Raw genomic sequence first — 24323 nt, forward strand, 5'->3', positions numbered from 1 at the left:
TCCTCGTGCCCGTGCTCCTGATGTTGTCATGCAGGGCTTTTCCTCTTCCGTCGCACAGGAGCTGTTCTTCTGTTTCAGAAAATAGGTGTAGAGGTTTCCGAGCAGGTCCTAAGCGGTGGTGCTAATAGTTCCTGACAGTTGTAATTGAGACACGAAATCATAGTTTAGTGTTCATTTTCACATTAAAAAAGGGCTTTTTGTCTTAGGCACCTGTGACAGATTTAAATTTTAGGTTTTTTTTTTTTTAGCTCAGGGACTCATTATGCTTGGCTTGCTTCACGTCATTTTGCAGGATAAGATGTGGATTAAAGTGTATGCTCTGGTGATGCAGTGGCAGGCCCACACTGTTCTCTCTGTTCTCCAGTCTTTTGACCCTTGGGTCCAACTGAGTATTTCTTTGAGGGGAGGCGTTGTAACTGTAAGATCAGCACCCACATTTCCCCACAAAGGGAGGGTCTCCTGGAGAAACCCCTCCCCCTCCGCCCGCTCCACCAGGCATCTGTGAATAGGTCCATTCAGAGGCGAAACCAGAGCTGAGAGTCACAGTGAAAGAGCCTGATTCTCTTCATCTTACATAGTGTAGTATGTGAGTTATCTAATCAGGGTTGCATTGACTCATGAATGACCGTCCTCTCCTCGAGAATGCAGAAAACAGCAGTGAGCAGAATAATAACCCGTGATGCTTGTATTAATGTTGAAATCTAAATCTAGCTTAATGATTACTTTTTTTCTTAAACGTTTAGACTTACATTTTGATTATCAAAAATCGTGGGAGAAAACCGAGCGTGTTTGCTATCTTTATTCTGTATAATTTCTTTTGCAGGATTAATTTAGGATGATGTATCAGTTTTGGAAGACGGACAGCACTTTTTAACGCATACAGTAGATCCTCAGAAGATATACATAGTATGATTTTCTGATTGAAGGAGATGCTGGCACTCTAACAGAGTGGGATGGAAACCATAGCTGAGGAAGGGATCTTACTTGCTTCCACTGGAGCCCTTAGCCTGTGGCTGGAGAAGGCAGTGCGGGGCAGTGCAGGGTCAGCTGAAGGCTCACATTCTGGCTCTGGATAAGTTCCTTAACCTCTCTCTGCTTTTACCCTTTTCCTCTGTAAAAGGAAGGTTTTTGCGAGGATTGGAGATACTATGGGTAGGGCACCTTGCTCTGTGCCCAGAGTGTAGTGTGCATTGGGAATTAGTAGAAGGCCACCTTCACACCTGGGCTCCCATCAGGCTCCACCTGCAGACCCGGAGCCATCCCGCCCTGCCCAGGGAGGAGATTTGCTCTTGGCGATTGCTGATGGAAAGGGGCACGTGTTTTAGTTCACCTGTTTTGTACTTGTGTTTATGTTTTTAGGAGTTGTTAACTGATTTTGGCTATATTTGCTATAGGGTATCAGGAAACATTTTTATGTTAAGGTTGATTTATAATTATCCTCCTATCTTTAAATACAATAGTGGCTATATAAAGGTTGCTTTACACTGATAGACCTTTAATTTTTAATGTGTATAGGATGATCTGAGATGATCATCTTCTCTAATGAAGGTCTGAGGTTCCCAGAAATGGACTGAGATTTACTAGACGCCGTCTAAAGGGTAAACTTCATGGTTTTTTTAGTTGATATACTTTCCATAGGTCAAAATGCATAGATTGTAAGGATACAGGTCAGTGAGCTTTGATAGGTATATGTATCTGCGTCACAGCTACCCAAACCATGATGTAGAACTTGTCCATTACTCCAGAAATTTATCTCACACCCCTTTCCCCTTTGTCACCTCCTCCCACCCCCGCCTTTTGATTTCTGCCATCATAGGTTAGTTTTGCCTGTTCTTGGACTTACTGTAGATGGACTGTGCAGAGTGTCCTTGTTGTGAATGGCTTCTTTTGCACAACACAGTGTTGTAGAGATTCATCCACGCATCCATGCTGTTGCGATTATCAGTGGTTCCTTCTTTTTTTCTAAACAGACTCGGCATTACTTATCTGATGATGAATTCATTCTGGCCTCATTCTAGATATACCTGTGTCAGATGTGCTTGGCGGTGAGATGAAGTCAGTTGTGTAGCCTTGGTAACAGTTCATTACATGGATTTAGTAGTTAATCACAGGGAGTGACTGATGATATTAAACAGATTAGTATTACATAGAAGCAACAATGTGAATTGAACAATGGTGATGAACTTGCCAAAGCTTATATACATCTTAATGTCAAAAAATACTTATTCATCATTTGTTGTAGGTGCTACAGAATATTTTGGAAACAGAAAATGAATATTCTAAAGAACTTCAGACTGTGCTTTCAACCTATCTACGGCCACTGCAGACCACTGAGAAGTAAGTTAGATGATAATTGTCAAGTGTGAAAGAGTCGCCACCTTGGCTGTTCCTTCGTATTTTCAGAGAATAGAGGCTGAGCTACTGGAACAAAATTAGCAGCAGTTTCCTATAGACATGAGCAATTTGTTTATTAGACTTTTAATAGGGTGCTGGGCTGGGAGAGGAGAGGAATATAAGTACAACTGCTCACTTATTTCTCCTGTTGTTTTCTCGGCTCCAGGTTAAGTTCAGCAAACACTTCATATTTAATGGGAAATCTAGAAGAAATATGTTCTTTCCAGCAAATGCTTGTACAGTCTTTAGAAGAATGTACCAAGTAAGTAAGATGCTAAAAATTGCAAAATTCAAATTGATTGATATAAATGGTATTTAAAGGATCAGGTTTAGCATAATTGTAGAATTCACATTTCTAAAGGTGGAAACTAGGTTATTTTATTTTATTTTGTTTTTGATGTGGACCATTTTTAATGTCTTTATTGAATTTGTTACAATATTGCTTCTGTTTTATGTTTTGGGTTTTTTTTTTTTTTTTTTTTTGGCCACGAGGCATGTGGGATCTTAGCTCCCTGACCAGGGATTGAACCTGCACCCCCTGCATTGGAAGGCAAAGTCTTAACCACTGACTGCGCCAGGGAAGTTGCTGGAAACTAGGTTATTTTGAATCTTTGGGGTATATCAACTTTTATAGTAAAAGCTGTGTTTTAGACTATTTTCACAGGAGGGGGTCTACTGACTATTCAGGAAAAGAAGAAAGGCTTCCCCTGGGTGATGATTCTTTGGCTTGGGGCCAGCGGGGTCGGGGAAGCAGGGGTGAAGAACCCCGAAGAGGGAGAGAGCACGGTGTGTAGCAGGGCCTGGGGTGCGCACGGCTTCGTGCCTTACGTGCCACCCTGTGGGCGACCACATTGCTCCCATGCCCTCCCTGGGGACCACCCTCCCAGCACCTTCATGTGTCCAGCAGCCCGGAAGCCCCGGGGCCCCGGTGTTTGGGGGTTTTACGGCAGTCTCGTTGCAGAGCCAAGATTGATTAAATACATCATTGGCCGCTGGCGATCCTCCCAGTCTCAGACCCCTCTCCCCTCCGTGGAGGTCTGGGGTGGGCTGAAGTCCCCACCCTCCAATCACGTGGTGGGCTCCCCAGGCAGGCCCCCCCCATCCTGAAGCCGTCTGGGGGATCAGCCCAAGCCCCGGTGTGGTTAAAGGGGCGCGGTATGGGTAACAGAAGATGCTCCTGTCACTCAGGAAATGACAGGGGTTTTAGGAGCTCTGTGCCAGGAATGGGAGCCAAGCCCAAATGTGGGGTTAGGATTCTGGAGGGGGAGAGAGCCCCGAGGGGGGAATGGGCTGCCCGAGAGGCAGGAGGGGAGCCTCAGGGCAGGGCTGGGCTGCCCCGCCCTCGGGCACCTTGTAGGGTGATTTCCAAAGAGTAGTTAGAAACCCTTCCTGTTAGTAAGATTGACTTCTCTTTTGTAAAAGTGACTTTAGACGGAATGTCCCCGTGGTTGGGTTTTCTAGGATCGAGCGTGTCCCGAGGTCCCTGCAGCTCGTGCCAGCCACCCTTGTCCGGGGGTGGTCCAGCCTGTCTCATCACTTACCTGTGTGCTCGCTCATTCGTTCGTTCATGGTTTGCTAGTTGTCCTGTTCCCCCTCCCTCACGGATCACCCCACACCCAGAGCTCTTGTAGGTATTCTCTTTCCAAGCATTCTTCTGGCCTGAAAGGAGTTCCCTTTCTTGTGGGAGCATCTGCCCTGCCCTTGTGCTGACACTGCCCTGGCTCAGGCCGGCCTCGTCCTCCCTGCGTCCTGCATGGACTCCTGACCAGGCCTCAACCTCCAGGGGGCTCCCTGCGTGTCCATTTCTCCACCAGCCTCTGGTCCGAGCTCTGCTCAGGAGCTTCTGGTGGTGCCCGGTTACTCACGTGTTGCTTCACAGCTGTGTTTTACAGACTGGCCTTCAAGGTGCTTGTACAGGCCGCCTCGTGGCGGGGAGCTAAGTGAGGAGATGAGCTCCCAAGCGGTGGCATCTGACGGGGTCCGTCCCCGATGGGCTCCCGCCCGTCTCTCCCGCTCCTTCCCTGCCTTGTGCCGTCGCCCAGAAAGCCGGCCTCTGTCATTGCCCGCCGCCCCCTGGGCGGGGAGAAGGGGTGCCGAGAGGTGACCCCCCACCCGGCCCTGCCTGCTGTGCCCTCCGTTTGGATCCACTTCCTCCTGCTGCTCCTCTTACGGAAACCCCGCTGGTTCCTTCAGCCCAGTGGGCACAGTCAGTCCCGGCCACAGCCTGCCCCTCTCCCCGCGTTTCTTTACATGCACATTTGCGCTTTGTTTACTTGCAGACTCTTTTTTAGTGTATTGTAGACTGAGTTCCCGTCAGTTCTCATATATTGTAGGGCTTCAGCTTATAGAAGAAAATATTTAATAAATAAGCATTTAGTGTAATTGCTGTTGGTTAAATATACATTGTGTATTGATTTTGTTCAAAAGTTAATTATAAAGCGTATCTTAAGATATAAATAAATTCATTTTTATAACGGACCATTGCTGTAACATTTTCACAGTAAAATAGTATTTGTTATAGATTATTATCAAAATACAAGGTTGAACTAGAGGATGTAGTTCATTTTGTTTGAAAGTTGTTTTCTTGAACCATCCACATAATAGCAAGCATGGGTGATCCAGAGATAATATTCAACTTTGCAGAACAGACTGGCTCAGCTGCAGAGCACACTTCTGGTTTTGCCTGGGCCATCCTTATTAAAGAGAAGAGCGCAGGACTTGAGCTTCTGTGGAGGTGATTTGGGGTTGATGGCACACTGACCCAGGTGATTCCGGTCGTGGGACTCGCCTCTGACCTCAGTGGCGGAGTCTCCACGGTGGACTCAGCGCCAGAAACTGACCTTCCGCCCCTGGCCCGCCATGCTGTCACCTGGGAGGCCCCTGAGGAGCTCTTGCCATAATTTCCTTACTTGTTGAGACTGCAAGATTCCACAGAAACGTGATTTGAAAGCACATGTCCAGCACTAGAACCTTAAGAGTCTAGGGAATTTAGAAAGTGAGGCAGCCCAGTGGCGTGTGCGGGGACTCGGGCAGATGGCCCGGGGCGGGGAGCCCGAGAGAGCTGCTGGCCGGTGGGAAGGGACTCCTCCCGCCAGAGCCTCAGATGCTGCTCCTTCCCGGGGCTCTGGCACCCTTAAGAGGGTCGTCCACGTTTAGGGTTTGGGGTTCAGCAGGAGAGGACTTGCCGGGGGCTGCTGGCGGCCCCTGAGGCTCCTACGAGTGGGTACTGGTGGCCACTCGTGTAGACATCTCTCTCGATGCTGTCTGCCGAACCGCATGCTGAGGTTCACCCAGCGCGTAGCCGTGCCCTCGTGCTCGTCTTCGTCTCCCCTTGGAAATCGGTGGTTACCGGACTGTGAACCCCCTCTCTGTCCAGCTAGCATTACCAGCAGGAATAAATGTGCTCTGGGGGAAAATGGGGTAGCAGTTCTGATTTCTCAGGTTTTTCCTGGGATTCATTCCTTTTCACTCTAGGGAAGGAGAAAGGCCCTTGGCTGTCCCCTCCTGCTACAGAGGCTATTGGCTGGACTGTTGGTGTCAACCGCCTGTTATGATCAGGCCATTGATGACGCCTCACCTGTTAGCAGATCCTCGGTGGATAGCACCCCCCTTATCAGACCACTGATTGGTAACAACCACCTGTTATCAGGCCATTAGTAACATCCCTCCTGTCATCATATCAGTGATAAAGCCATACTTATCAGACCACTGCTGACCCTGTACCCATTATCAGAGCTGGGCCACCAGGAGGCTGCAGGTGGATGTGGCTGACAAGCAGCCCTGTGGCCTCCACACCCCAATGGGGGCCCTGCCTACACGTCGTCACGCTCTAAAAACCACCTCTAGAAGCACAAGAGAGAACCACAGTGAAAATCCTGTGTTTCAGTTCTTAAGTCATATTCCGTGTTGTTGATCTTTGTGAATTCTGCAGGCCCCGTTATTTCAGTGCTCTAGACCGTGTCACGTGTGAGGCGTGTTGGCGCAAGACCTGGGCTCCGCGTTAGGACCGCTCATGTAACCTTTCTGAGCTCCGTCTGCTGGTGCCTTCCGGCGAGTTGATGGATTATGAGGGCTTTATAAACTGACGGGGGGCACGTGTAGTGAATTCCTGCAGAACTGGTCTGAGAGAGGTCATAAAACTCTAGGGCCAAGGCTCCACAGGTCAAAAGAAAGAAAGAAGAAGGAAGGAAGGAAAGAAAAGAAAAAGAGAAAAAACCTTGTATAGTGAAGTCACTGTCCATATATAATCCATGGACATGTAAGAAATGAACATCCCTAGACCTAGATTTTAACTACATTCTCCTTTGAGTGCATCGGGGCTGTGGTGTTGGACCAGGTGGGAAATGACGTCGTGACAGTGTATAGCCCAGCACTGAGCCGTGTGTATGCAGTTGCAGTAACTTCATCATTTAGATAGTGCATCTCTAGTCTTCCTGTGCCCTGTCTCCAGCAGTGTTCTGTCTTTGTTGCCCAAATTCTGACATCCCATCATTGCCGTTGCTTTCAGTCCCCTCAGCTGGGCAGTCGGGGTTCCCTGCTGGATTTCTTGTTGTAGAAGCCAGCCTCCTCCTGTTTCACTGTGTCTGAGTATGACCATCACCTGCTCAAATGTCCGTGTGTAATAGTCTCAATAGATGTGTCTTAGGTGTCTGGATCCTGGTAGCAAGCAGGTAGTCTCAGTGTGTCTTTGAGGAAGGCATTCTTGGCTGTGTGTGGTGCCTGGTCCCCGGTGACTTGGAAAGGATGCTGGTCTTTCTCCCTCTCCCGGGGGCGTGTGCTGTCCTCCTCGGAGGGCTGCCGCCGTTTGTGACTCAGAAAATGGAGACATCATCTCTGTCTTATAGTCAGTTTAAGTTTGAACTTGTTTCGTATTCCCCTAAAAGACTGCAGTCACTTTTTAGGTAGAGATCATTTCTTTCTCTGTTTTTAATCTGTTTGCAGTGCCTGAATAAATGGTTGAAGTTAATTTGTTGAGTCAGTGACTATTTCTCCTGCAGATACAGGGAACTGTGACTAATCCCTGAAGGCTATTAAAAACCCGCTTAGGGCTAAGTTCACACCGGAGAAGAGTCTGCTGAAAGTGCAGATGCTCCACTTACTTTGGCTTCAGATCTGAATCAATGAACTGAGCGGGGAAACTCGCAATAAGAAGCCCACACCCGGTCAGGGTTAGGCCACTGCGTCATGGAAATGCTGTTGACAGCTGGCCCGTCCTGCCCCAGGATTAAGGTGCCTTTCCTGCTCTGGACGAGTCTTTTTCCCACGTCAGTGATGATGATGATGATGATGATGATTGCTGTAGGTTCCGTTGGCATGCTTGTGTCTCTGCCTACCACTGACTCTCTCCAGCCTTTGCCCAAAGGGAAAGAGGGCTGTTGTGTTTTCTCATCTGCCTGTCTTGATGCTCCTTCAGTAGAAAACCTTACCGACCAAGTAGCCACATGTTATACATCTCCTTATTTTACACACAATTGAAGGCTTCATGACATTGTTTTTCTCACTGCCCAAGGAATCCTGGACTTGTGCACAGGTCCTGGCATCTGGACGCTGGAGAAAAGGACGGGCTTGGTTGGCTGCTTTATGGCAGAGCGGCTTCCGAGGCAGGTCTCTCCCCCCGCTGGCTCGTGGTCGGAGCACATACAGTCTGGGACTTGTGTGTGTCGTCTCTGTGGCGTGGTGCACAGGCCCTCCTCCCGCATGGTTCCCGCGTTCACCGCTGCCTGTGGCACTCAGGATGGTCCCCTGTGCCTTTCCTCTCCAGGATGCCGGAAGCTCAGCAGAGAGTCGGAGGCTGCTTTCTAAACCTGATGCCGCAGATGAAGACCTTGTACCTTGCGTATTGTGCCAACCACCCGTCTGCAGTGAGCGTCCTCACGGAGCACAGGTGCGTCTCCGGGATTTGCCTCCCCGAGCGGGGAGGGGCGTCATGGGGTCCCCCTGGAGCAGCTTGTTTCTGTCAGATATTATGTGCAATGCAGTGTGAACATTCATGCGTTTATTCAAAGATGATAATTTTAATTACCCTCGAAATCAGTGCCTGAGAAATACTGGTTGGAAGTCTTTGAAATCCTGCTTAGTGCTTTTGTAATAGAAAAGGATGGGTTTTGAAGTCTCCCCTTCAGCTCGGACCCTTTGGACAATGGGTTGAAGGAGCTGGTAAGTGTTCTGGAATGTGGCTGCAGGCTGAGTCCGGGCTGCTGGAATCACGTTTCTCAGCGCGTAAACACCAGACCACGCGAGACAGAAGTGCATTTGCTGTAGGACTAAATGTCCGTTTACAGTGAGGCCTGGATTTCTTAGGAAAACATTAAGTTGGAGACCGTTCGCTTTAGCTTTTCACCCCGAAGCAGTGGTGAAACAAGTGAAACAATGGACAGATTGATTTCCTGCTTGTTTGGTAAGACAAGGCCGTGCCTGTGTCCTGGAGTAGGGCTGGGTGCCCTGGGCAACGGCGAGGACCACGGGCTCGGCCTGCAGACAGAGTGGGCGATGAGGCTCTGTTTCTGCTCCCAGAAGGGCACACGTTTGTATTAATAAGTGTTTTAGGATAGATTTATGGTTTCTTCTGAAAACAGCAGTTCAGCCGTAAATAGCGGTTCAATCATTGTTTAACCCGTAAATGAAGAAATTGTGTTAGTCGCATCAGGGTAAACGCCACTGTGCTTGTGATTTAAATATTTCACCTCAACTTACTCCTAAGTAGTTCGGTTTAAAGCTTAGACACTGTGCTGGGAGCAGGCATTGCGGAGACCGAGCTGAGGTTGCTGCATAGCGTCCCCGCGAGTGCGCCCGGGTCGTGTGGGCCCGGTGGCAGGGCCTCTGGGTCCCTCAGACCTGGTTGGAGCCCTGACTGCCGCTCTGAAGCAGATGGGTCTTAGGAGGTCACCCCTCTTCTCTGAGAGCGCTGGCCATAGGGTACTGTAGGCGTGAAGCAGAACATGTAAACTGTCAGGACTGAGTGAGCACGATGAAGGCTCAGTAAGTGCGAATTGCTTTAGTATCTTATCTGGACTCTGGGCGTTTACTGCTTCTCCGTGTGCTGACATACTGCACCTCCGTTTGTAGTAAAGCATTTCCAGTCCTGCAGCGAAGCAAGCAGTCTTTGACACGGTGGTGGAAAGAAGAGAGATTAGGATACACGGTGACCACCGAGATGAAAAACCCCTCGGGGCTGATTCTTCCTCACGCTTCTGGGAGTGTGGGCACTGTTAGCATGTACCTTCCTCGTTAAACCGTGAAGCATGGATGCAGTTACATGCTCCGGCATCCACTCCTGGGAATGACAAGTTAAATGGAATTTCCACACCGGTGAAATGCGGAGATTACATTTGTGTCTCTGAAAATTCCTCAGGAATTGCTGACACAGCCATGGGGGAGATAAGCAGCAAACAGAATGTTAGGGTAAAATTGCACACCTTTTTAATTTTGCTCTCTCCTTCCCTCTTTTTGGTCAGGGGTTGATCCCCTAGGGGTGGGTTGAAAGTATGAAAAGAGGGTGGATGTGAGGCTCTGTGCCTAAGGCGACATTTAAAGCAGTTCAGACTGTTGAAGGTTCCTGAAATGTTTAGACGTTCAAGGGGCATGCTCGCAAGCGTGTGCTGTTTTCCTCTCTTCTGTACTATTACTTTAATGACTGCTTGTGTCGTAGCTGAAACCTCAGTGGAGCTTTTTCCCAGAATAGCAGGGAGAGAATACAGATGCGGTTCCGAGTGGGGACCTCTGCCCTCCTCCACGTGGCGAGTCCTGGAGCGGGAGGCGGGTGGACCGAGGTCAGGCTCTGGGACTGTGAGCCCGGAGACGGCGAGAGAGCGTGGCGGCCGCAGGATGCGCTGCCTGTGCGCCCTCCTGAGGTCCCGGGGCGGCGAGGGTGCCCGCTCCGCCCGCAGGTCAGACCCCGCTTCTGAAGCGTAAGTCGGGGGATTGAGAGGAGGCTCGCGGGGGACTGGTGGCCTCTGTTGGCCTTCACTTTCCATTCTGGGACCCTAGCTTGTAGCCTCTTTCCCGCTTCCCTACGTTTTCTGTAGTCTTAAAAGCCGCCACACTTAGGGGTAGATAAATCTCTTTTTTTGCTTGAATATACTTTTTTCTTTTTAAATTTAATTTAATCTATTTTTTTATACAGCAGGTTCTTATTATCTATTTTATACATGTTAGTGTATATATGTCAATATACTTTTTCAGCATTGATTTAAACGTAGTGTTTTGCAGTTTTAAAGTCTTATTTGCAGTCTTATGATCCTTACATTGTGTTAGTTTGAATTCTGAGTATGAATCTTGAAAATGTATATACAGAATCATCAGTTCTACTCTGTGACATAAATCACAGCAGGGTCCTTTTTTTTTTTTTTAAGATAAAACACAAGTCAAAGTTATTACTAGATTTGTCCACAGTCAGCAGCGGTGATCTTCTCGCTGGCCTTGCCATTCCTGGACCCAAAGCGCCCCATGGCTTCCACAGTATTCATGCCCCCTTTCACCTTGCCAGAGACCCCATGCTTGCCATCCAACCACTCAGTCTTGGCAGTGCAGATGAAAAACTGGGAACCGTTTGTGTTGGGGCCAGCATTTGCCATGGACAAGATGCCAGGACCCGTATGCTTCAGGAGGAAATTCTCATCATCAAATTTCTCCCCGTAGGTGGACTTGCCACCAGTGCCATTATGGCGTGTGAAGTCACCACCCTGGCACCTAAATTCCGGAATTATTCTGTGAAAGCAGGAGCCTTTATAACCAAAGCCTTTCTCCCCAGTGCTCAGAGCACGAAAGTTTTCTGCTGTCTTTGGAACTTTGTCTGCAAACAGCTCTAATCTGTTAACATAGCTTTATGGATTGGACAAGCAGTCACTTCTTGGTTTCCAGGTCCCTTACCTCGAAGGAGACGCGGCCCAAGGGCTCGCCGTTGATGGTGATGTCAAAGAACACGGTAGGGTTGACCATGGTTGGGCAGCGCGGAAGGTTCTGGGGTGGCGGCGTCTGCAAAGCCAGCAAGATCCTTTTTGACCCACCTCCTGGGGTAACGGAAATAAAAACAAAAATAAACAAATGGGACCTAATGAAACTCAAAAGATTTTTGCACAGCAAAGGAAACCATAAACAAGATGAAAAGACAACCCTCAGGATGGGAGGAAATATTTGCAAATGAAACAACGGACAAAGGATTAATCTCCAAAATATATGAACAGCTCATGGAGCTCAATATCAAAAAAACAAACAATCCAATTGAAAAATGGGCAGGAGACCTAAATAGACATTTCACCAAAGAAGACATACAGATGGCCAAGAGGCACATGAAAAGATGCTCAACATCCCTAAGTATTAGAGAAATGCAAATCAAAACTACAATGAAGTATCACCTCACACCAGTCAGAATGGCCGTCATCAAAAAATCTAGAAACAATAAATGCTGGGGAGGGTGTGGAGAAAAGGGAACCCTCTTGCACTGTTGGTGGGAATGTAAATTGATACAGCCACTGTGGAGAACAGTATGGAGGTTCCTTAAAAAACTAAAAATAGAACTACCATACGACCCAGCAATCCCACTACTGGGCGTATACCCAGAGAAAACCATAATTCATAAGGGTCATGTACCACAATGTTCACTGCAGCACTATTTACAGTAGCCAGGACATGGAAGCAACCTAAGTGCCCACTGACAGATGAATGGGTAAAGAAGGTGTGGCACATATATACAATGGACTATTACTCAGCCATAAAAAGAAATGAAATTGAGTTTTTTTTAGTGAGGTGGATGGACCTAGAGTCTGTCCAGAGTGAAGTGAGTCAGAAAGAGAAAAATACCGTATGCTCACACATATATATGGAATCTAAAAAGTGGTACTGATGAACCTAGTTGGCAGGGGAGGAATAAAGACTCAGACGTTGAGAATGGACTGGGCGACACGGGGTGAAGGGGAGGCCGGGATGAAGTGAGAGAGAGGCTTGGACATATATACACTCCCAAATGCAAAATAGATGGCTAGTGGGAAGCAGCCGCACAGCACAGGGAGATCAGCTCGGTGCTCTGTGACCACCTAGAGGGGTGGGGTAGGGAGGGTGGGAGGGAGGCTCAAGAGGGAGGGGATATGGGCATATATGTATACGTATAGCTGATTCACTTTGTTACACAGCAGAAACTCACACACCATTTGTAACGCAATTATACTCCAATAAAGATGTTAAAAAAAAAGAAGTTCAGCTGCCCTTGGATGGCAAAAAAAAGAAGCACCAGTTCTGTTGAATTATAAGTGATGTGTACCTTTTGCATTATCATATGATAGTAGCCTCATAGGCTCATGGCTGCCTGCTTGAGTGAATTACGGGTTTCATTTTTTCCAGCACTTTAATTGTGGCTTTTTGCTGGGCTACTTGATGGCTCTCTGTGTGTTCCCCTGGTTGCCGTGTTGCCGGCAATGGTGTCATTTCAGTAAATACGGGGGAGGTATGCTGTGTAAGGATCGCCGGCATCAGTAGAAATTAAGCTGAAAGAGCCTTGTTTTGTCAGAGAAGCTGTAACCAGCCGTTTTGTCTTGTTTGATTGTAGTGCTAAATTTGTTTATAAAACTAAAAAAAAAAACTATTACAGTGATCTATAAAGATATATAAAAAGTTCTGTTTCCTTTCTTAACTGTGCACGTATCTGGCATTGCAAGGCTGTCATGTGAATATTCAGTTACTTTTGCTTTTGCAAAAATTCCACATAAAATTTTAGTTGTAGGGGGGAATTTTGGGGGGTGGGTGGGTGATGAGGATAATTTGCTTAGTTTTATTCATTATTGTCTGCCATAACTATGGTTATGAAATTGCACATATAATACTGAAATATCAAAAATGGCCTGAAGAGACTTTTTGACGATTTTTCTTGTGGTAGAAAAGGCCCCAACTGGATTATATTTAAAGGAGTCGAAATGTACTGTTAGTACCATTAAGCTTCATTTTTATGGGACTGTGCTCGATCATTTGTTCAGCACTCAGAGAAATGCTGGTAAAATATAAATTTCTCCTCCATAAAGCCATCATTTCTCTCTGCTCACACGTTAGGGATGAAGAGGTGAACGTTTCCGAGTGAAAATGTGTGAGGGCTAGGGCGGGCGTGGTGGGCGCGAGACGTGGAGTGGCCGAGCGTGGGTGGGGGCCCCGCCTGGGCTCGGCCAGCTCCCGTCTGCAGACGTGCACGATGACCCCTGTCTCAGGCCCAGGGTGGCGTGGGCGGGGATGATGCACAGTGCGTGTCCGGTGCCATCGCCTTTCTCTGTCCCTCTCCCTGACGCGCGTTCCTGCCTGTGCATCTCCTCTGCCCGAGCTTGGGGAGGTGGGCCAGGAGGCAGCCCTGAGGGTCAGGCTTGGAAGAGCCAGCCCTGCAGGGAGGGGAAGACAGGGTGACGGCGGAGCATGGAACCGTGCACAGCGGTGCCAGTGCCAGGCTCCCCCGCAGCAGGGTCCCGGAGCATCGCCTGCCTGGCTTCGGAAGCCGAGCCCTGTGGTTTTCCGGGAAAGCCGTTCTTCGAAAGCACAGAGTTCTGTGCACAGAGGTGTTGGGTCGTGTTGCCTGGGAAAGCGCGTGTGCACATAGAGCCGTAGATGTAGTTGGGCCGCTTCTGTGCTTAGTATTTTAAATTGCACCACCGTGGCAGGCTGTCTCGCAGGAAGGAAGTCGTCATGAAGCCTTCCTTCTGATGGAAGTGGGAAAAATGTGTCTGTATATGCTGAGTTTTTACAACGGGGACTTTGTGAAAATTTTCCCGTTTTGTAATTTGCTTTGATTTTGATAATAGCTCCTAAATGCGTATGTATATTTATTTAAAAGGTTGATTTTTGAAAAAAAACTATGTGTAGGTAGGTAGGTAGATGGCAGGTGCTGTTAACTATGCTGTCACCCTTCTTACGCAGCCCAGGACGGTGCTCCGACTTCAGGCCACCACGTCGTCACGAGCCCCAGTGTAGATAGGAGCTGTCTTCGAGAGAGGTCTTACTGCTTAAGAGACATAAGGCTGATTTCCCAGTGATTGATTAATTTGTTTTCAGCCTGATATTTGGAAGCCTTTATTTCTGAGTTGGTTTAGTCGAGTCAGATACCTTCCCCTTTGGATGTGTCAGCAGAATCGATGTGCAGGGTTGAGAGTAAGAGGTGGGCAGTGCCAGCGCCAGCTCTGCCGTCACGCCTCCCACAGAAAGTCACTCTAGGTTGTACCGTAGGAGCCTCTCGTATTCACCGCTTTTGAACTAGCAGTTTCAGACGGTTTAGCCTGAATACTGCGCGTTTTTTGCCAGGAGCCCTCAGTGGGACTGCTGGTCCTAGGAAGCTTGGGCGGGTGGCCACGTACAGCTGGGGGTGGAGGTGAGGCGTGAGGCGGGTTCAGCTGACCCGCCCCCGGGGGGGATGGGCTCAGTGATTCTTCAGGACCCCGAGGTCGTCCCGCCCTCCCAGTGGGTGGGTGCCGCCTCTTCTCACAGCCTGCAGTCCAGGTGTCCTCCGCCCCCGGCGTCCGGAGGGACACGTCTCGGCAGCAGTGAGGGGCACAGGCTGGCTTCCTCCCACCCTTTATAAACGTCATCTGTCCCTCAGCGCAGAGTTTCAGTCACAGACGTGAGCCCCAAATGTGTGGGTGACAGAGCTGGACCCACAGCTGCGCCCCTGGCCTTCCTGGGGTCCTTCCTGAACTGGAGCCCCCAGGGCGGCACAGGGCACGGTGCGGGGCAGCTCAGGAGGGCGTTGCCACTGGAGCGTCAGCTGGAAGGCGGTGAGGGTGGCAGAGGAGGAGCACGACGTTAAGGACGTGCGTTTAGAGCTAGTTTAGTTGCGTTTAGAGCTGGTTTAGTTGCGTTTAGAGCTGGTTTAGTTGTGTTTAGAGCTAGTTTAGTTGCGTTTAGAGCTAGTTTAGCTGTGTTTAGAGCTAGTTTAGTGCGTTTAGAGCTAGTTTAGTTCCTGAGTGTATGCTCGGTGTCCTCACCTACAAATGCGGAGAGCTTTCTTCACACACATTGGGAGGGTTCAATGAACTGATGATGCGAAAATGCTTTTAAAAGTTTAAAGCCTGAGTCTGTGTGAGTTACTTTATCGTGCTGCATCGTGCAGCCGCCTTCAGGGACTAAAGCACCTGGAGGGGCAGCGCCATGATTCAGCTCGTTGTAGTCGGGACGCGTCTCCTGACGCGTTTTACCGTCTTGAAGTTCCCGGTAACTGGGCCCTGTTCTTGCTCTCAGAAGGCCACTCACATTCACACTCTTCCACAGGAAGTTGCCTCGCGGAGGTGGCCTTCCGTGATGGGGTTGCTGGGAAACCACAGGTGCTCTGTGTTTTGCACACGTGGTTTTGCTCAGGCTGAGGGCGAGAACATGCACCGTGTGGGGGTCTCCCCTCTGGTGTTTGGAGATAACCGGCACGTGTTGGGCTGTGACAGCGGTAGCCTCTGAACCGTCAGGGACACCGCGTGGTACTTCTTAATCCTGGTGGGACTGGGGCAGGAGCGCGGCCCTTCTGAGCTCTAACGGTGGCCTCTTCTCCTCTCCCCGCGTGGCTGTGCGTGGTCAGTGAAGAGCTGGGCGAGTTCATGGAGATGAAAGGCGCCAGCAGCCCAGGCATCCTCGTGCTGACCACCGGCCTCAGCAAGCCGTTCATGCGCCTGGACAAGTACCCTGCGCTGCTCAAGGAGCTGGAGAGACACATGGAGGTACCGCCTGCCCTGCCTGCCAGCCCACCAGCCCGCCACGCCCGGGACAGGGCTCCCGGGCCAAGGCCTGCAGAGGGGGTTTACCCATCGGCCTGTAACTCGGGGTTTTCAGAATGACGTTGTTAAACGTGAACTTGCTTTCCCTTATCCCAGCTGTAGAGAAGTGTCTGCTCCCTCAGTTCCTCTCCCACCCGCTGCTGCTGATGGGGGATTTTCCCGTCGCTAGAAGACACTCAGCATTGAGGTGTCGTATCAGGAATGTGCACTTAACAGTGTGTGAAGTGCATGAGTTACAGAGTAATAACAGTAGAAAAATTAGTTAATGATACGTATTTATACTGTGTTCAGACACCAGCCTGTGGGCCTGGGAGAAATTTGGGTTCAGGTTACTGGCTTGGTTAGGCCGTAGGGAACCATTCCCCAAAGGGCAGGCTGTCCAGTCTGCCTCACAGCTGTCCGCCTCTGTCCTCTGCGGAGGCCTGTAAGGGCTGGGCGTGGCCGTGTGCCGGCCTCCCTCCCCAGGACAGAGTCCACATCACTCTGCTCCATGATCCCCTCAAGGACTAAGAAATGGCACTTTAATGCTGCGAAGAATAGGACAGGTTACAGGTTGAAAAGTATAGGGAAGGTCCAAGCCAGTCTACAGAGTGCCTTTCTAAGAAAAAACTTTTCATTATGAAAGCTAATAGTGTGCTTCTTTTATTCAAAGGATTATCATCCAGATAGACAAGATATTCAAAAATCCATGACTGCCTTCAAAAACCTTTCAGTAAGTGATGAAGCATATTACGTTGTTTTTCCCCGTCAGACATTATTATGGCAAACGAATGCAGAAAATTACTTATGAAGTATAATTTGGATTTACTCTGATGAAATAAAAATAAATATATAGTAGTTATGCCATGGCTGGTAAACTCTCAGGCTTTACTGGACTGTGGACACCAGGAAAATGAAATGATCATTGTTTAAAATTTTTAAAAGGCACCACATAATGCTATAGCTACTTACCGTGATTCAGAACATGTTTTTAACCTCATCCCACAGTGTCTTCAGTGACTGAGTGTGAAATGGAATGCTGTTGGGGTTTTTGTATCTGTTGTCGTGCCGTCTTACTGACCTGAGTTTCTGGAGTACGTGTCTTACTTACAGCACACGTGGAACTTACTCTTCCCCTCTTCTCAGTCTTCTCTGTTTCACTCGCTAGTAAAAGCAGAAAATATTTTTCTTGCCCAGTCCACGTTTTTTCTTCTAAAAGTGTCAGGAATGGCTGTGTTTTTCTAAAACAGTGTCTCTCGTTCTAGAGCTGTTGCGTGTTTTGTCTCTCTTGACTTGATTCCATACTTGTGAAGTAAGCAAATTGTTCACCAGGTGATCTGTCTTAAGAAGTAAGATGCAAAGCAGTATGGCCCAAACCTAAGGTCACAGGAGTCCCGTTTCTCCTAACAGTGTTCTGTGCTTCCCAGGCGCAGTGCCAGGAAGTACGGAAAAGGAAGGAGCTGGAGCTGCAGATCCTGACGGAAGCCATCCGGAGCTGGGAGGGGGACGACATCAAGACCCTGGGCAGCGTCATTTACATGTCCCAGGTCCTGATTCAGTGCGCTGGGAGCGAGGTACCGCAGCGCGCGAGCGCCATTCCCAGCACGGCTTTCCTAGGGCCCCTGCACGTGGCCGGTTTGGGAGGCATCTGCCTGGGACACGGCTTCCCGGCGTTCCTTCACTTGTGTGAGCGGTGTGTCGATGGCGGCGCGTGGAGGTGCTGCCTGCGGTTCTCTTTCTGTGTCTCCTTTTAGATTCTTGGGAATGTTTGTCCTTCACTGTGGTCTTTGTGGGGCTTTTCTTACCTATTGAAGCAAATGAGTTTTAATACATAATCAGTGCTTTTAGGTCTTTCATGTAGATTGGGTAAAGTTTATGGGGTGGGTGGACACATTGAGTTGATGTGTTGGATTTTAGGTTAGTGCCAGCGTCTACCAGTGGACTAAATCCATCTCTGCATTTTATCCCACCCTCCTTCAGCCTGAAGGGCCCACCTGGTCACCCACTGCCCCTAAAAGCTTACAGGTTCTTTTCCTCCATTTTCTCTCAACCACAGAAAGAAGATTTTACTAATTAAGAGTTAGTGGCAGAGCTAAACTCCTTAATCAAATTGTATAAGCAGATGTTAACGTGGGCTACTTGTGAGTCTAAGAATTTATCATAATTTTGTTTCCAATTAATGTAGCTCATTAAATTTGGTAGAGAGAAATATGTAAACAGGAAGTATGATATAATATTTCATAAGGCCTACTATAAATATTCTCACAACTGTAAAATATGTGTTTTTAAAACAATTATTTGAATTTGCTCTTTTACATTTAGGAAAAGAATGAACGCTATCTTCTGCTGTTCCCAAATATTTTGCTAATGTTGTCCGCCAGTCCTAGGATGAGTGGTTTTATATACCAGGTAAAACACATTTTACATTTATATTTAATTGTTTATTGTGGATCTGAGAATCATTTCCAGGCTTGTTTTGAGTTTTGTGTTCAGTACTACATGCATCTGTTTGTGGGCTGCGTGTAGTGTTGTATGCATAGTGTTACATTCAAATACATACACACAAGTCCTGTCTGTGCATTTCGATGTGAGTGTGCAAATTAGGATGCTTGTGTTAATCCAAAGCAAAAAAAGGAGGAGACTAAAATTTGTGGAGCTGCCCCCCAGGACACAGACTGCTGAGGTGCGGTGCCAGCCCGTCGCCACCAAGTCATGTCCCGCTTCTTTCCTGGTGGCTGGTACACGGTGGGCACAGCAGCGGGCTAGCTGGAGGGGGACCCGCGGCCGAGGTGGGTCATGGGCACACGTCGGGTGGTGTACGTGGTAGTGGACGATCGTTTAGCCTTTCTATTGTTGATCATTTTTCTGATTTTCTTTGAGACAATATGAGAGCTGATTTAAGAAGAACACGCAAGGGGAAATGTTTTCTTTTTTGTGTGCTGATTGCAAATGTGGTATTAAGTGCTTTATGCTTTTTCTGTCTGTCTCGTAGGAGCTTCTAGCAAGGTTTACTGCCTTCTCTCTGTGTAGTTACAGAAGCTTCTGCCTTTCCCATCAATTTTTCAAGGCCTGGCTAGTCACCAGATGCTGTTTCAACAGAAGTCGTCCTTTGTTTTCTCTGAGTTGCGTTTCTGCATACATAGCACGTTGTTTGTTTTGTCCCTGATGAGAGCTCTAGTGGGTCCTGAGTCCAGAGTGTCCATGGCTTGTTTGTACCTGCACAGAAAGCTTTGCCACCCAAAGAGGAGTGTCATCACACACTCCAAAAGGAGCACTTTAAAATTGAGAAAGCAGCTATACACGGGCAAACCTAGAAAAATAATACCTCTTAAATTGTAAGCCTGCTGCTGACTGATGTCTGGCTGGGGGAGCACCTACTCAGGTTCCCCCAAACTGGCGGCTCCCGCTTTAAGCGACCTTGGTCCTTTTCCATCCGCGTTCTCCAGCTTCGTGCTTTACACCCAAGAGGCTGAGTCGGGGCCCTGCTTTGACCTGCGGGAGCTGAGGTTGCCGTCTGGGGCAGGCTTAGGCCCCTAGGGTGTTGGCATTGACATGCCACCAGCAGAGCACTGTTCTCCCGCCCTGTGCACGGGTTCCTGGGGGGTTTCCCTCCCAGTGCTGTGACCCACGGTCCACGTCCTGTCAGTGTTCATTTCTGGCTTTGAGGGATGTTAAAAAGCGCTACATCCAGCAACAGTGAGCACGTCCTGTCCTCCGGGGCTGCTGCTGCGTCGAGTGCAGCCCCGCAGCTCTGTTTCCTGGGGAGTTCTCAGAGCTGTTGGTCACCCCTGTGCCTTAGGACTCTTGGCAGGGCGTCGGCAGTGTCTGCGTCTAACCGCGGCTGCCAGTGCTACCTGCTGTCCCGTGGACTGGATGATACCTGTCTCGGGAGGGGAGGGCTGGGACAACCGCCTCGTGCCCTGTGGGATGCTCGGCGTCACCCCTGGCCTCCGCCCTGTAGATGTCAGGAGCCCTGTGGGCTGTGGCCCTGCCGCCGCCCCCTGCGGGGCAGGACTCCCGCTGCCGCCCCACGGAGAGTCCTGCTTCTCGGGAGCGGCTTGGCCCCAGTCCTCAGGGAGAGACTTTCCCTGAGGACTTGCTTGGCCACAGCATTCCGTGGTGTGTCTGTTATTTGTGCTGGTCCCTTCCGGCCCATTTCTGGCCTCTCTCCGTGGACGTTCCCGCTCCCCTCCCCAAGCCCTCTGTTGTCAGAGCAGATGGGCTGGCTGCTGTTTTCTGCATTTTGTGCAGCGCTCAGCACAGCTCTTGACTTCCTGTCTGGTGACGACCGCGCACAACTACCGTACAGTTCCTCTTGCTCCAATTTCCTTCTTACTTTGCCTTCAGATGTAGAACTTCCTCTGCATTTCTTTAAGGCAAATCTGTGCTTCCTTTGCATAAAGAACATCATTTAAAATAGCCACTGTAGACTCTAGTTTTTTTTTTATCATGATGTGTAATGTTTTTGTGTCCTGCTGTTTATGTTTAGAGTAACCCATCAGGTGAAATTTATTTTTTTACTGGTTTACTGCCCTGTACCTTTTTGCTGGCTCATTTCTCGATTATAGTATTACGATTTCTTGTTTGAGATAGAGGTTCGTATTACACATGCATTTGGTACAAACAAAAGAGCATTTTTGCTTTACAGAGACAGTTCCTCTGCCACTTCTAAAATCATTCAGTATTTACTTTATTAATGGTATCTTCTTTACTAGAAAAGCACTAATTGTTTTTTTTTGGGGGGGGTCTTTTTTAGGGAAAGCTACCAACGACAGGAATGACAATCACAAAGCTTGAGGACAGTGAAAATCATAGAAATGCATTTGAAATATCAGGTGATAGGCACAGACTCTGTGGATGCCCTCTGTCCGGGTGACCAGGCAGCTGGCCCTCTGTGTGCAGGCCCTTGCCGACCCTTCCAGGGGGCTGACACCTCAGCGCTGTTGGCCCTCCTCGGGGGTGCGCGTGTGCATGTGTGTGTGTTCCACCTGCTCCCCGTTTCAGCTGTGTTTCTCTCTTCCAGGGAGCATGATTGAGCGGATCTTAGTGTCCTGCAGCAACCAGCAGGACCTCCACGAGTGGGTGGACCATCTGCAGAAGCAGACGAAGGTCACCTCTGCGGGAAACCCCACCATTAAGCCTCACTCTGTGCCGTCTCACACCGTAAGGGCCCCCGTCCCTCTCCTGCCTCCAGACTCCGGGGTCAGCCTTGGGTTCAGTTGCCAGCTAGTGATCAAGTGCTTTAAGGCATAGTCAGCCTCTGGGTCAGGAAAGCACAACACGTGTGTTGTGTTTCTCTGCAAAGCAGTTGCTCATTGCCAGTGGACGGTGAAGTGCTACACGCGCGTGCGCGCGCACACACACACACACACACAGAGTTCATGGCCCCTGGCTAGGAAGCTGCCTTGCTCAGAGTGGGTCGTGTAACCTAAGTTGGTTTCAACCAAAAGCCTGAGAGCCACTGGTCCATAGAGGGCTTTTCTGAGCATTTTAATTGTATTTATTATATTTCATCAAAAAAACAAACAGTGAATACTTACGATGACGAAAAGGACCAGATTCATGTTGAAGGCATTAAAGTGTAATTTTTGACTCATTGTTTTGATTGTAAGAAATCTGTATCTTCTACTTTTAGAAAAGCTCAATAGCTCTTTAAGTTTTTAGATGCTTAAACATTTCAAAATATATCAGCACCAAAGTGTCAGTGTTTAAAACTTCTCTTTACTGGTGTTTCATGCTTAAGATACTGGTATTGAATGATCTGAACATTCATCATCTTTACCAGGTAATAGTGAAGAACCAGGCACCCTTCTTACAGATGACCAGGGTCTCACAGCATTTCTGGCTGGTGGGTTCTTCTTGCCGTCCTTGCCAGACTGTGACGATCTTTCCTGGGAGTTTTCTACCACCTGTGGTCGCCATCCTTGGGGTTAAGTTTTAGCTCAGGGACAGTGGCCATGGCGCAGCGTGCTGGTCACAGGTGCAGTGTCTTAGGCCAGTTCTCAACAGTTTGGGGGTTAAAACTGCTCGTTTGCTTCAGCTAATGTTTCATTTTGAATGGCTCCACCATTTATAACTTTTCCATACTTTTATAAAATACTAAAGATGCTTAGCTTTCACGGGACTAAATTTATCCCAAGGACACGTGTGTGTTTGTTTGTTTGTTTGTTTTGCGGTACGCGGGTCTCTCCCACTGCGGAGCACAGGCTCCGGACGCGCAGGCTCAGCGGCCATGGCTCACGGGCCCAGCCGCTCCGCGGCATGTGGGATCTTCCCAGACTGGGGCACGAACCCGTGTCTCCTGCATCGGCAGGCGTACTCTCAACCACTGCGCCACCAGGGAAGCTCCACGTGTGTGTTTATAAGGAAAAGGGAAGTGCCTTCTCGCTCAGATTGTCTGTAACAGCCTGAAACTAACCTTTATAAAGTCACATCAAGTAATACTGTGCTGTGTATCGGGATGCTGGCCGCTCTCGTTCCTTTTCTTGTCACATAGTGGAGGGCGCTGTGCCCCACACGCAGGGTTGTCAAGTGTTGTGTGCTCTTCTTACGGAGGTTCTCTCTGGGGGTGTCTGTGTTCTCCCTGTGATTGCTGTGTCCAGCTTGAATAATACTCTAACTTTAGCATGAAGCTACCTCTCTTGACTTTTACAAGCAAGGAGAAATAAAACCAAATGTTACTTTACCGTGACATTGCTAGAAGGGATGTTTTGCGTAATTTTCTCCTTTTGTGAATTATTTAGTTTGAAAAAATTATTTTGTAGTGGTTGTATAACGCGTACAACACACACACACACACGCGCAGGACAGGTGTGTGGTCACTGCAGAGTCCACTGCTTCTGTCCTTGGACACCAGCCTCAGCTACAGCCTGGGCTTCCCTTTAAACCTGTTTTTCAGATATTGTTCAGTTCTTTCGAATGATGGTCTCATTCAGGTTTGCAGCTCACAGAACCACTCAGCTCTTTCTCCTGTTAAGCATATACTGTATTGTTTTCAGCTAATTTGAGGTCATTAGCTAATTTTTGAATGTTATTTATTTTATTTAACATTTTCTTATTTAATTGTCAGTGTGATGGAATACTTTTGGGTTTTCTAGGAATATAAACCGCATTAATAAGGCCCTTCTGAGAAATTAGATTTATATAACTTTGTTTTGATTAAAGCTGATTTTTCTGAGAAAATGTTTTATCCCAGGGATTGGCAAAATTTTTCTAATACAAGACAGACAGTAAATATTTGGGGGGTTTTTAGGCAATATGATCTCTGTTACAATTATAGTTTGCTTTTGTAATACAAAAGCAGCCACTGACAGGAATAGGCCTGACTGCGTCCCAGGAGCACTTTTTTTTTTTTTAAACAAAGACAGGGATCAGGCCCTAGTTTTGGCCACCCCTGAATCACCAGGCAGTGAGTAATACAGCTGGGGAGGTAATCATTACCCTCCCCATAATCACATTCCCAGTGCAGGGAATGCCCGTTCTGTCATACAGTTCTGGTATCTGTACTAAATGAAATACCTTTTTGCAAACGTGACTCCATGGCAGTTAAAGGTGGTGGGTGGAATTTCTGGGTCTGATCCCCCAGCGCCCCGCTGCTTCCTGACCCCCCGCTCAGCCGCGGCCTGGAGCAGCACGTGGGACGGCGGCTCCCCGCTCACCCGAGTGGCCCAGAGACTGAGCACCTGGAGAGCCCAGGGCACTGCGCACAAGCTGGGGCTGCCGCAGCGGGGGCGTCTTGGCGGGCCGGCTGTGTTTGCTCAGGGCCCCCTGACACTGAACGGTGTCTCTGCTCTCTCCCGCCCTGTTCCCCGCGCAGCTCCCCTCCCACTCGGTCACCCCGTCCAGCAAGCATGCGGACAGCAAGCCCGTGCCGCTGACGCCCGCCTACCACACGCTGCCTCACCCCTCGCACCACGGCACTCCACACACCACCATCAACTGGGGGCCCCTGGAGCCTCCGAAGACCCCCAAGCCCTGGAGCCTGAGCTGCCTGCGACCCGCGCCCCCTCTCCGGCCCTCAGCTGCTCTCTGCTACAAGGAGGTGAGCCCCGACTTGACGGCTGGGCGTGTTACTTCGGCCGTTCCCTGCTTCAGTCCAGGGAATTCAGAAATATGGACCATCCCATGTTTCTGTCTGTGACATAAAGCAGATCGGCTTCTTCAGAACTGTGAAGGGTCCGCCTTTGTCCTCCTGTTCCTCCTTCCTGTGGTCCTGGGAGCCCTGGG

The 24323-nt window shown here is 48.9% G+C and overlaps 2 protein-coding genes across 4 annotated transcripts in view; one reads left to right on the plus strand and one right to left on the minus strand.

Annotated features, from left to right (window-relative positions):
• The window catches only part of ARHGEF7 (Rho guanine nucleotide exchange factor 7), a 125380-nt gene that overhangs the window by 82084 nt on the left and 18973 nt on the right, over window positions 1-24323 (plus strand). For all 3 annotated transcript variants that reach the window (XM_060079574.1, XM_060079573.1, XM_060079575.1), the window contains 10 exons: window positions 2243-2337; window positions 2561-2656; window positions 8156-8278; window positions 15923-16061; window positions 16771-16830; window positions 17525-17671; window positions 18420-18506; window positions 20854-20932; window positions 21121-21260; window positions 23914-24138. In XM_060079574.1, coding sequence (XP_059935557.1) covers window positions 2243-2337; window positions 2561-2656; window positions 8156-8278; window positions 15923-16061; window positions 16771-16830; window positions 17525-17671; window positions 18420-18506; window positions 20854-20932; window positions 21121-21260; window positions 23914-24138 — 1191 coding nt within the window. The remainder of the gene's footprint in view (window positions 1-2242; window positions 2338-2560; window positions 2657-8155; window positions 8279-15922; window positions 16062-16770; window positions 16831-17524; window positions 17672-18419; window positions 18507-20853; window positions 20933-21120; window positions 21261-23913; window positions 24139-24323) is intronic.
• Window positions 10770-11366, minus strand: LOC132477348 (peptidyl-prolyl cis-trans isomerase A-like). The gene is made up of 2 exons (XM_060079655.1): window positions 11263-11366; window positions 10770-11195 (listed from the first exon to the last, which is right to left on the minus strand). Exons 1-2 carry the CDS (start codon window positions 11329-11331, stop codon window positions 10770-10772), a joined length of 495 nt encoding a protein of 164 aa, XP_059935638.1. The 5' UTR covers window positions 11332-11366.

The sequence above is a fragment of the Mesoplodon densirostris genome, chromosome 17 (assembly GCF_025265405.1).
Source record: "Mesoplodon densirostris isolate mMesDen1 chromosome 17, mMesDen1 primary haplotype, whole genome shotgun sequence".
Taxonomy (NCBI): domain Eukaryota; kingdom Metazoa; phylum Chordata; class Mammalia; order Artiodactyla; family Ziphiidae; genus Mesoplodon; species Mesoplodon densirostris.

What these genes read in the sequence shown, in the direction of transcription:
- LOC132477348 (XM_060079655.1), bottom strand. Translation starts at nt 11,331, where the DNA reads ATGGTCAACCCTACCGTGTTCTTTGACATCACCATCAACGGCGAGCCC. An exon ending in TGGGCCGCGTCTCCTTCGAG is followed by an intron (nt 11,196 to 11,262) that starts GTAAGGGACCTG and finishes AACAGATTAGAG; the next exon opens with CTGTTTGCAGACAAAGTTCC.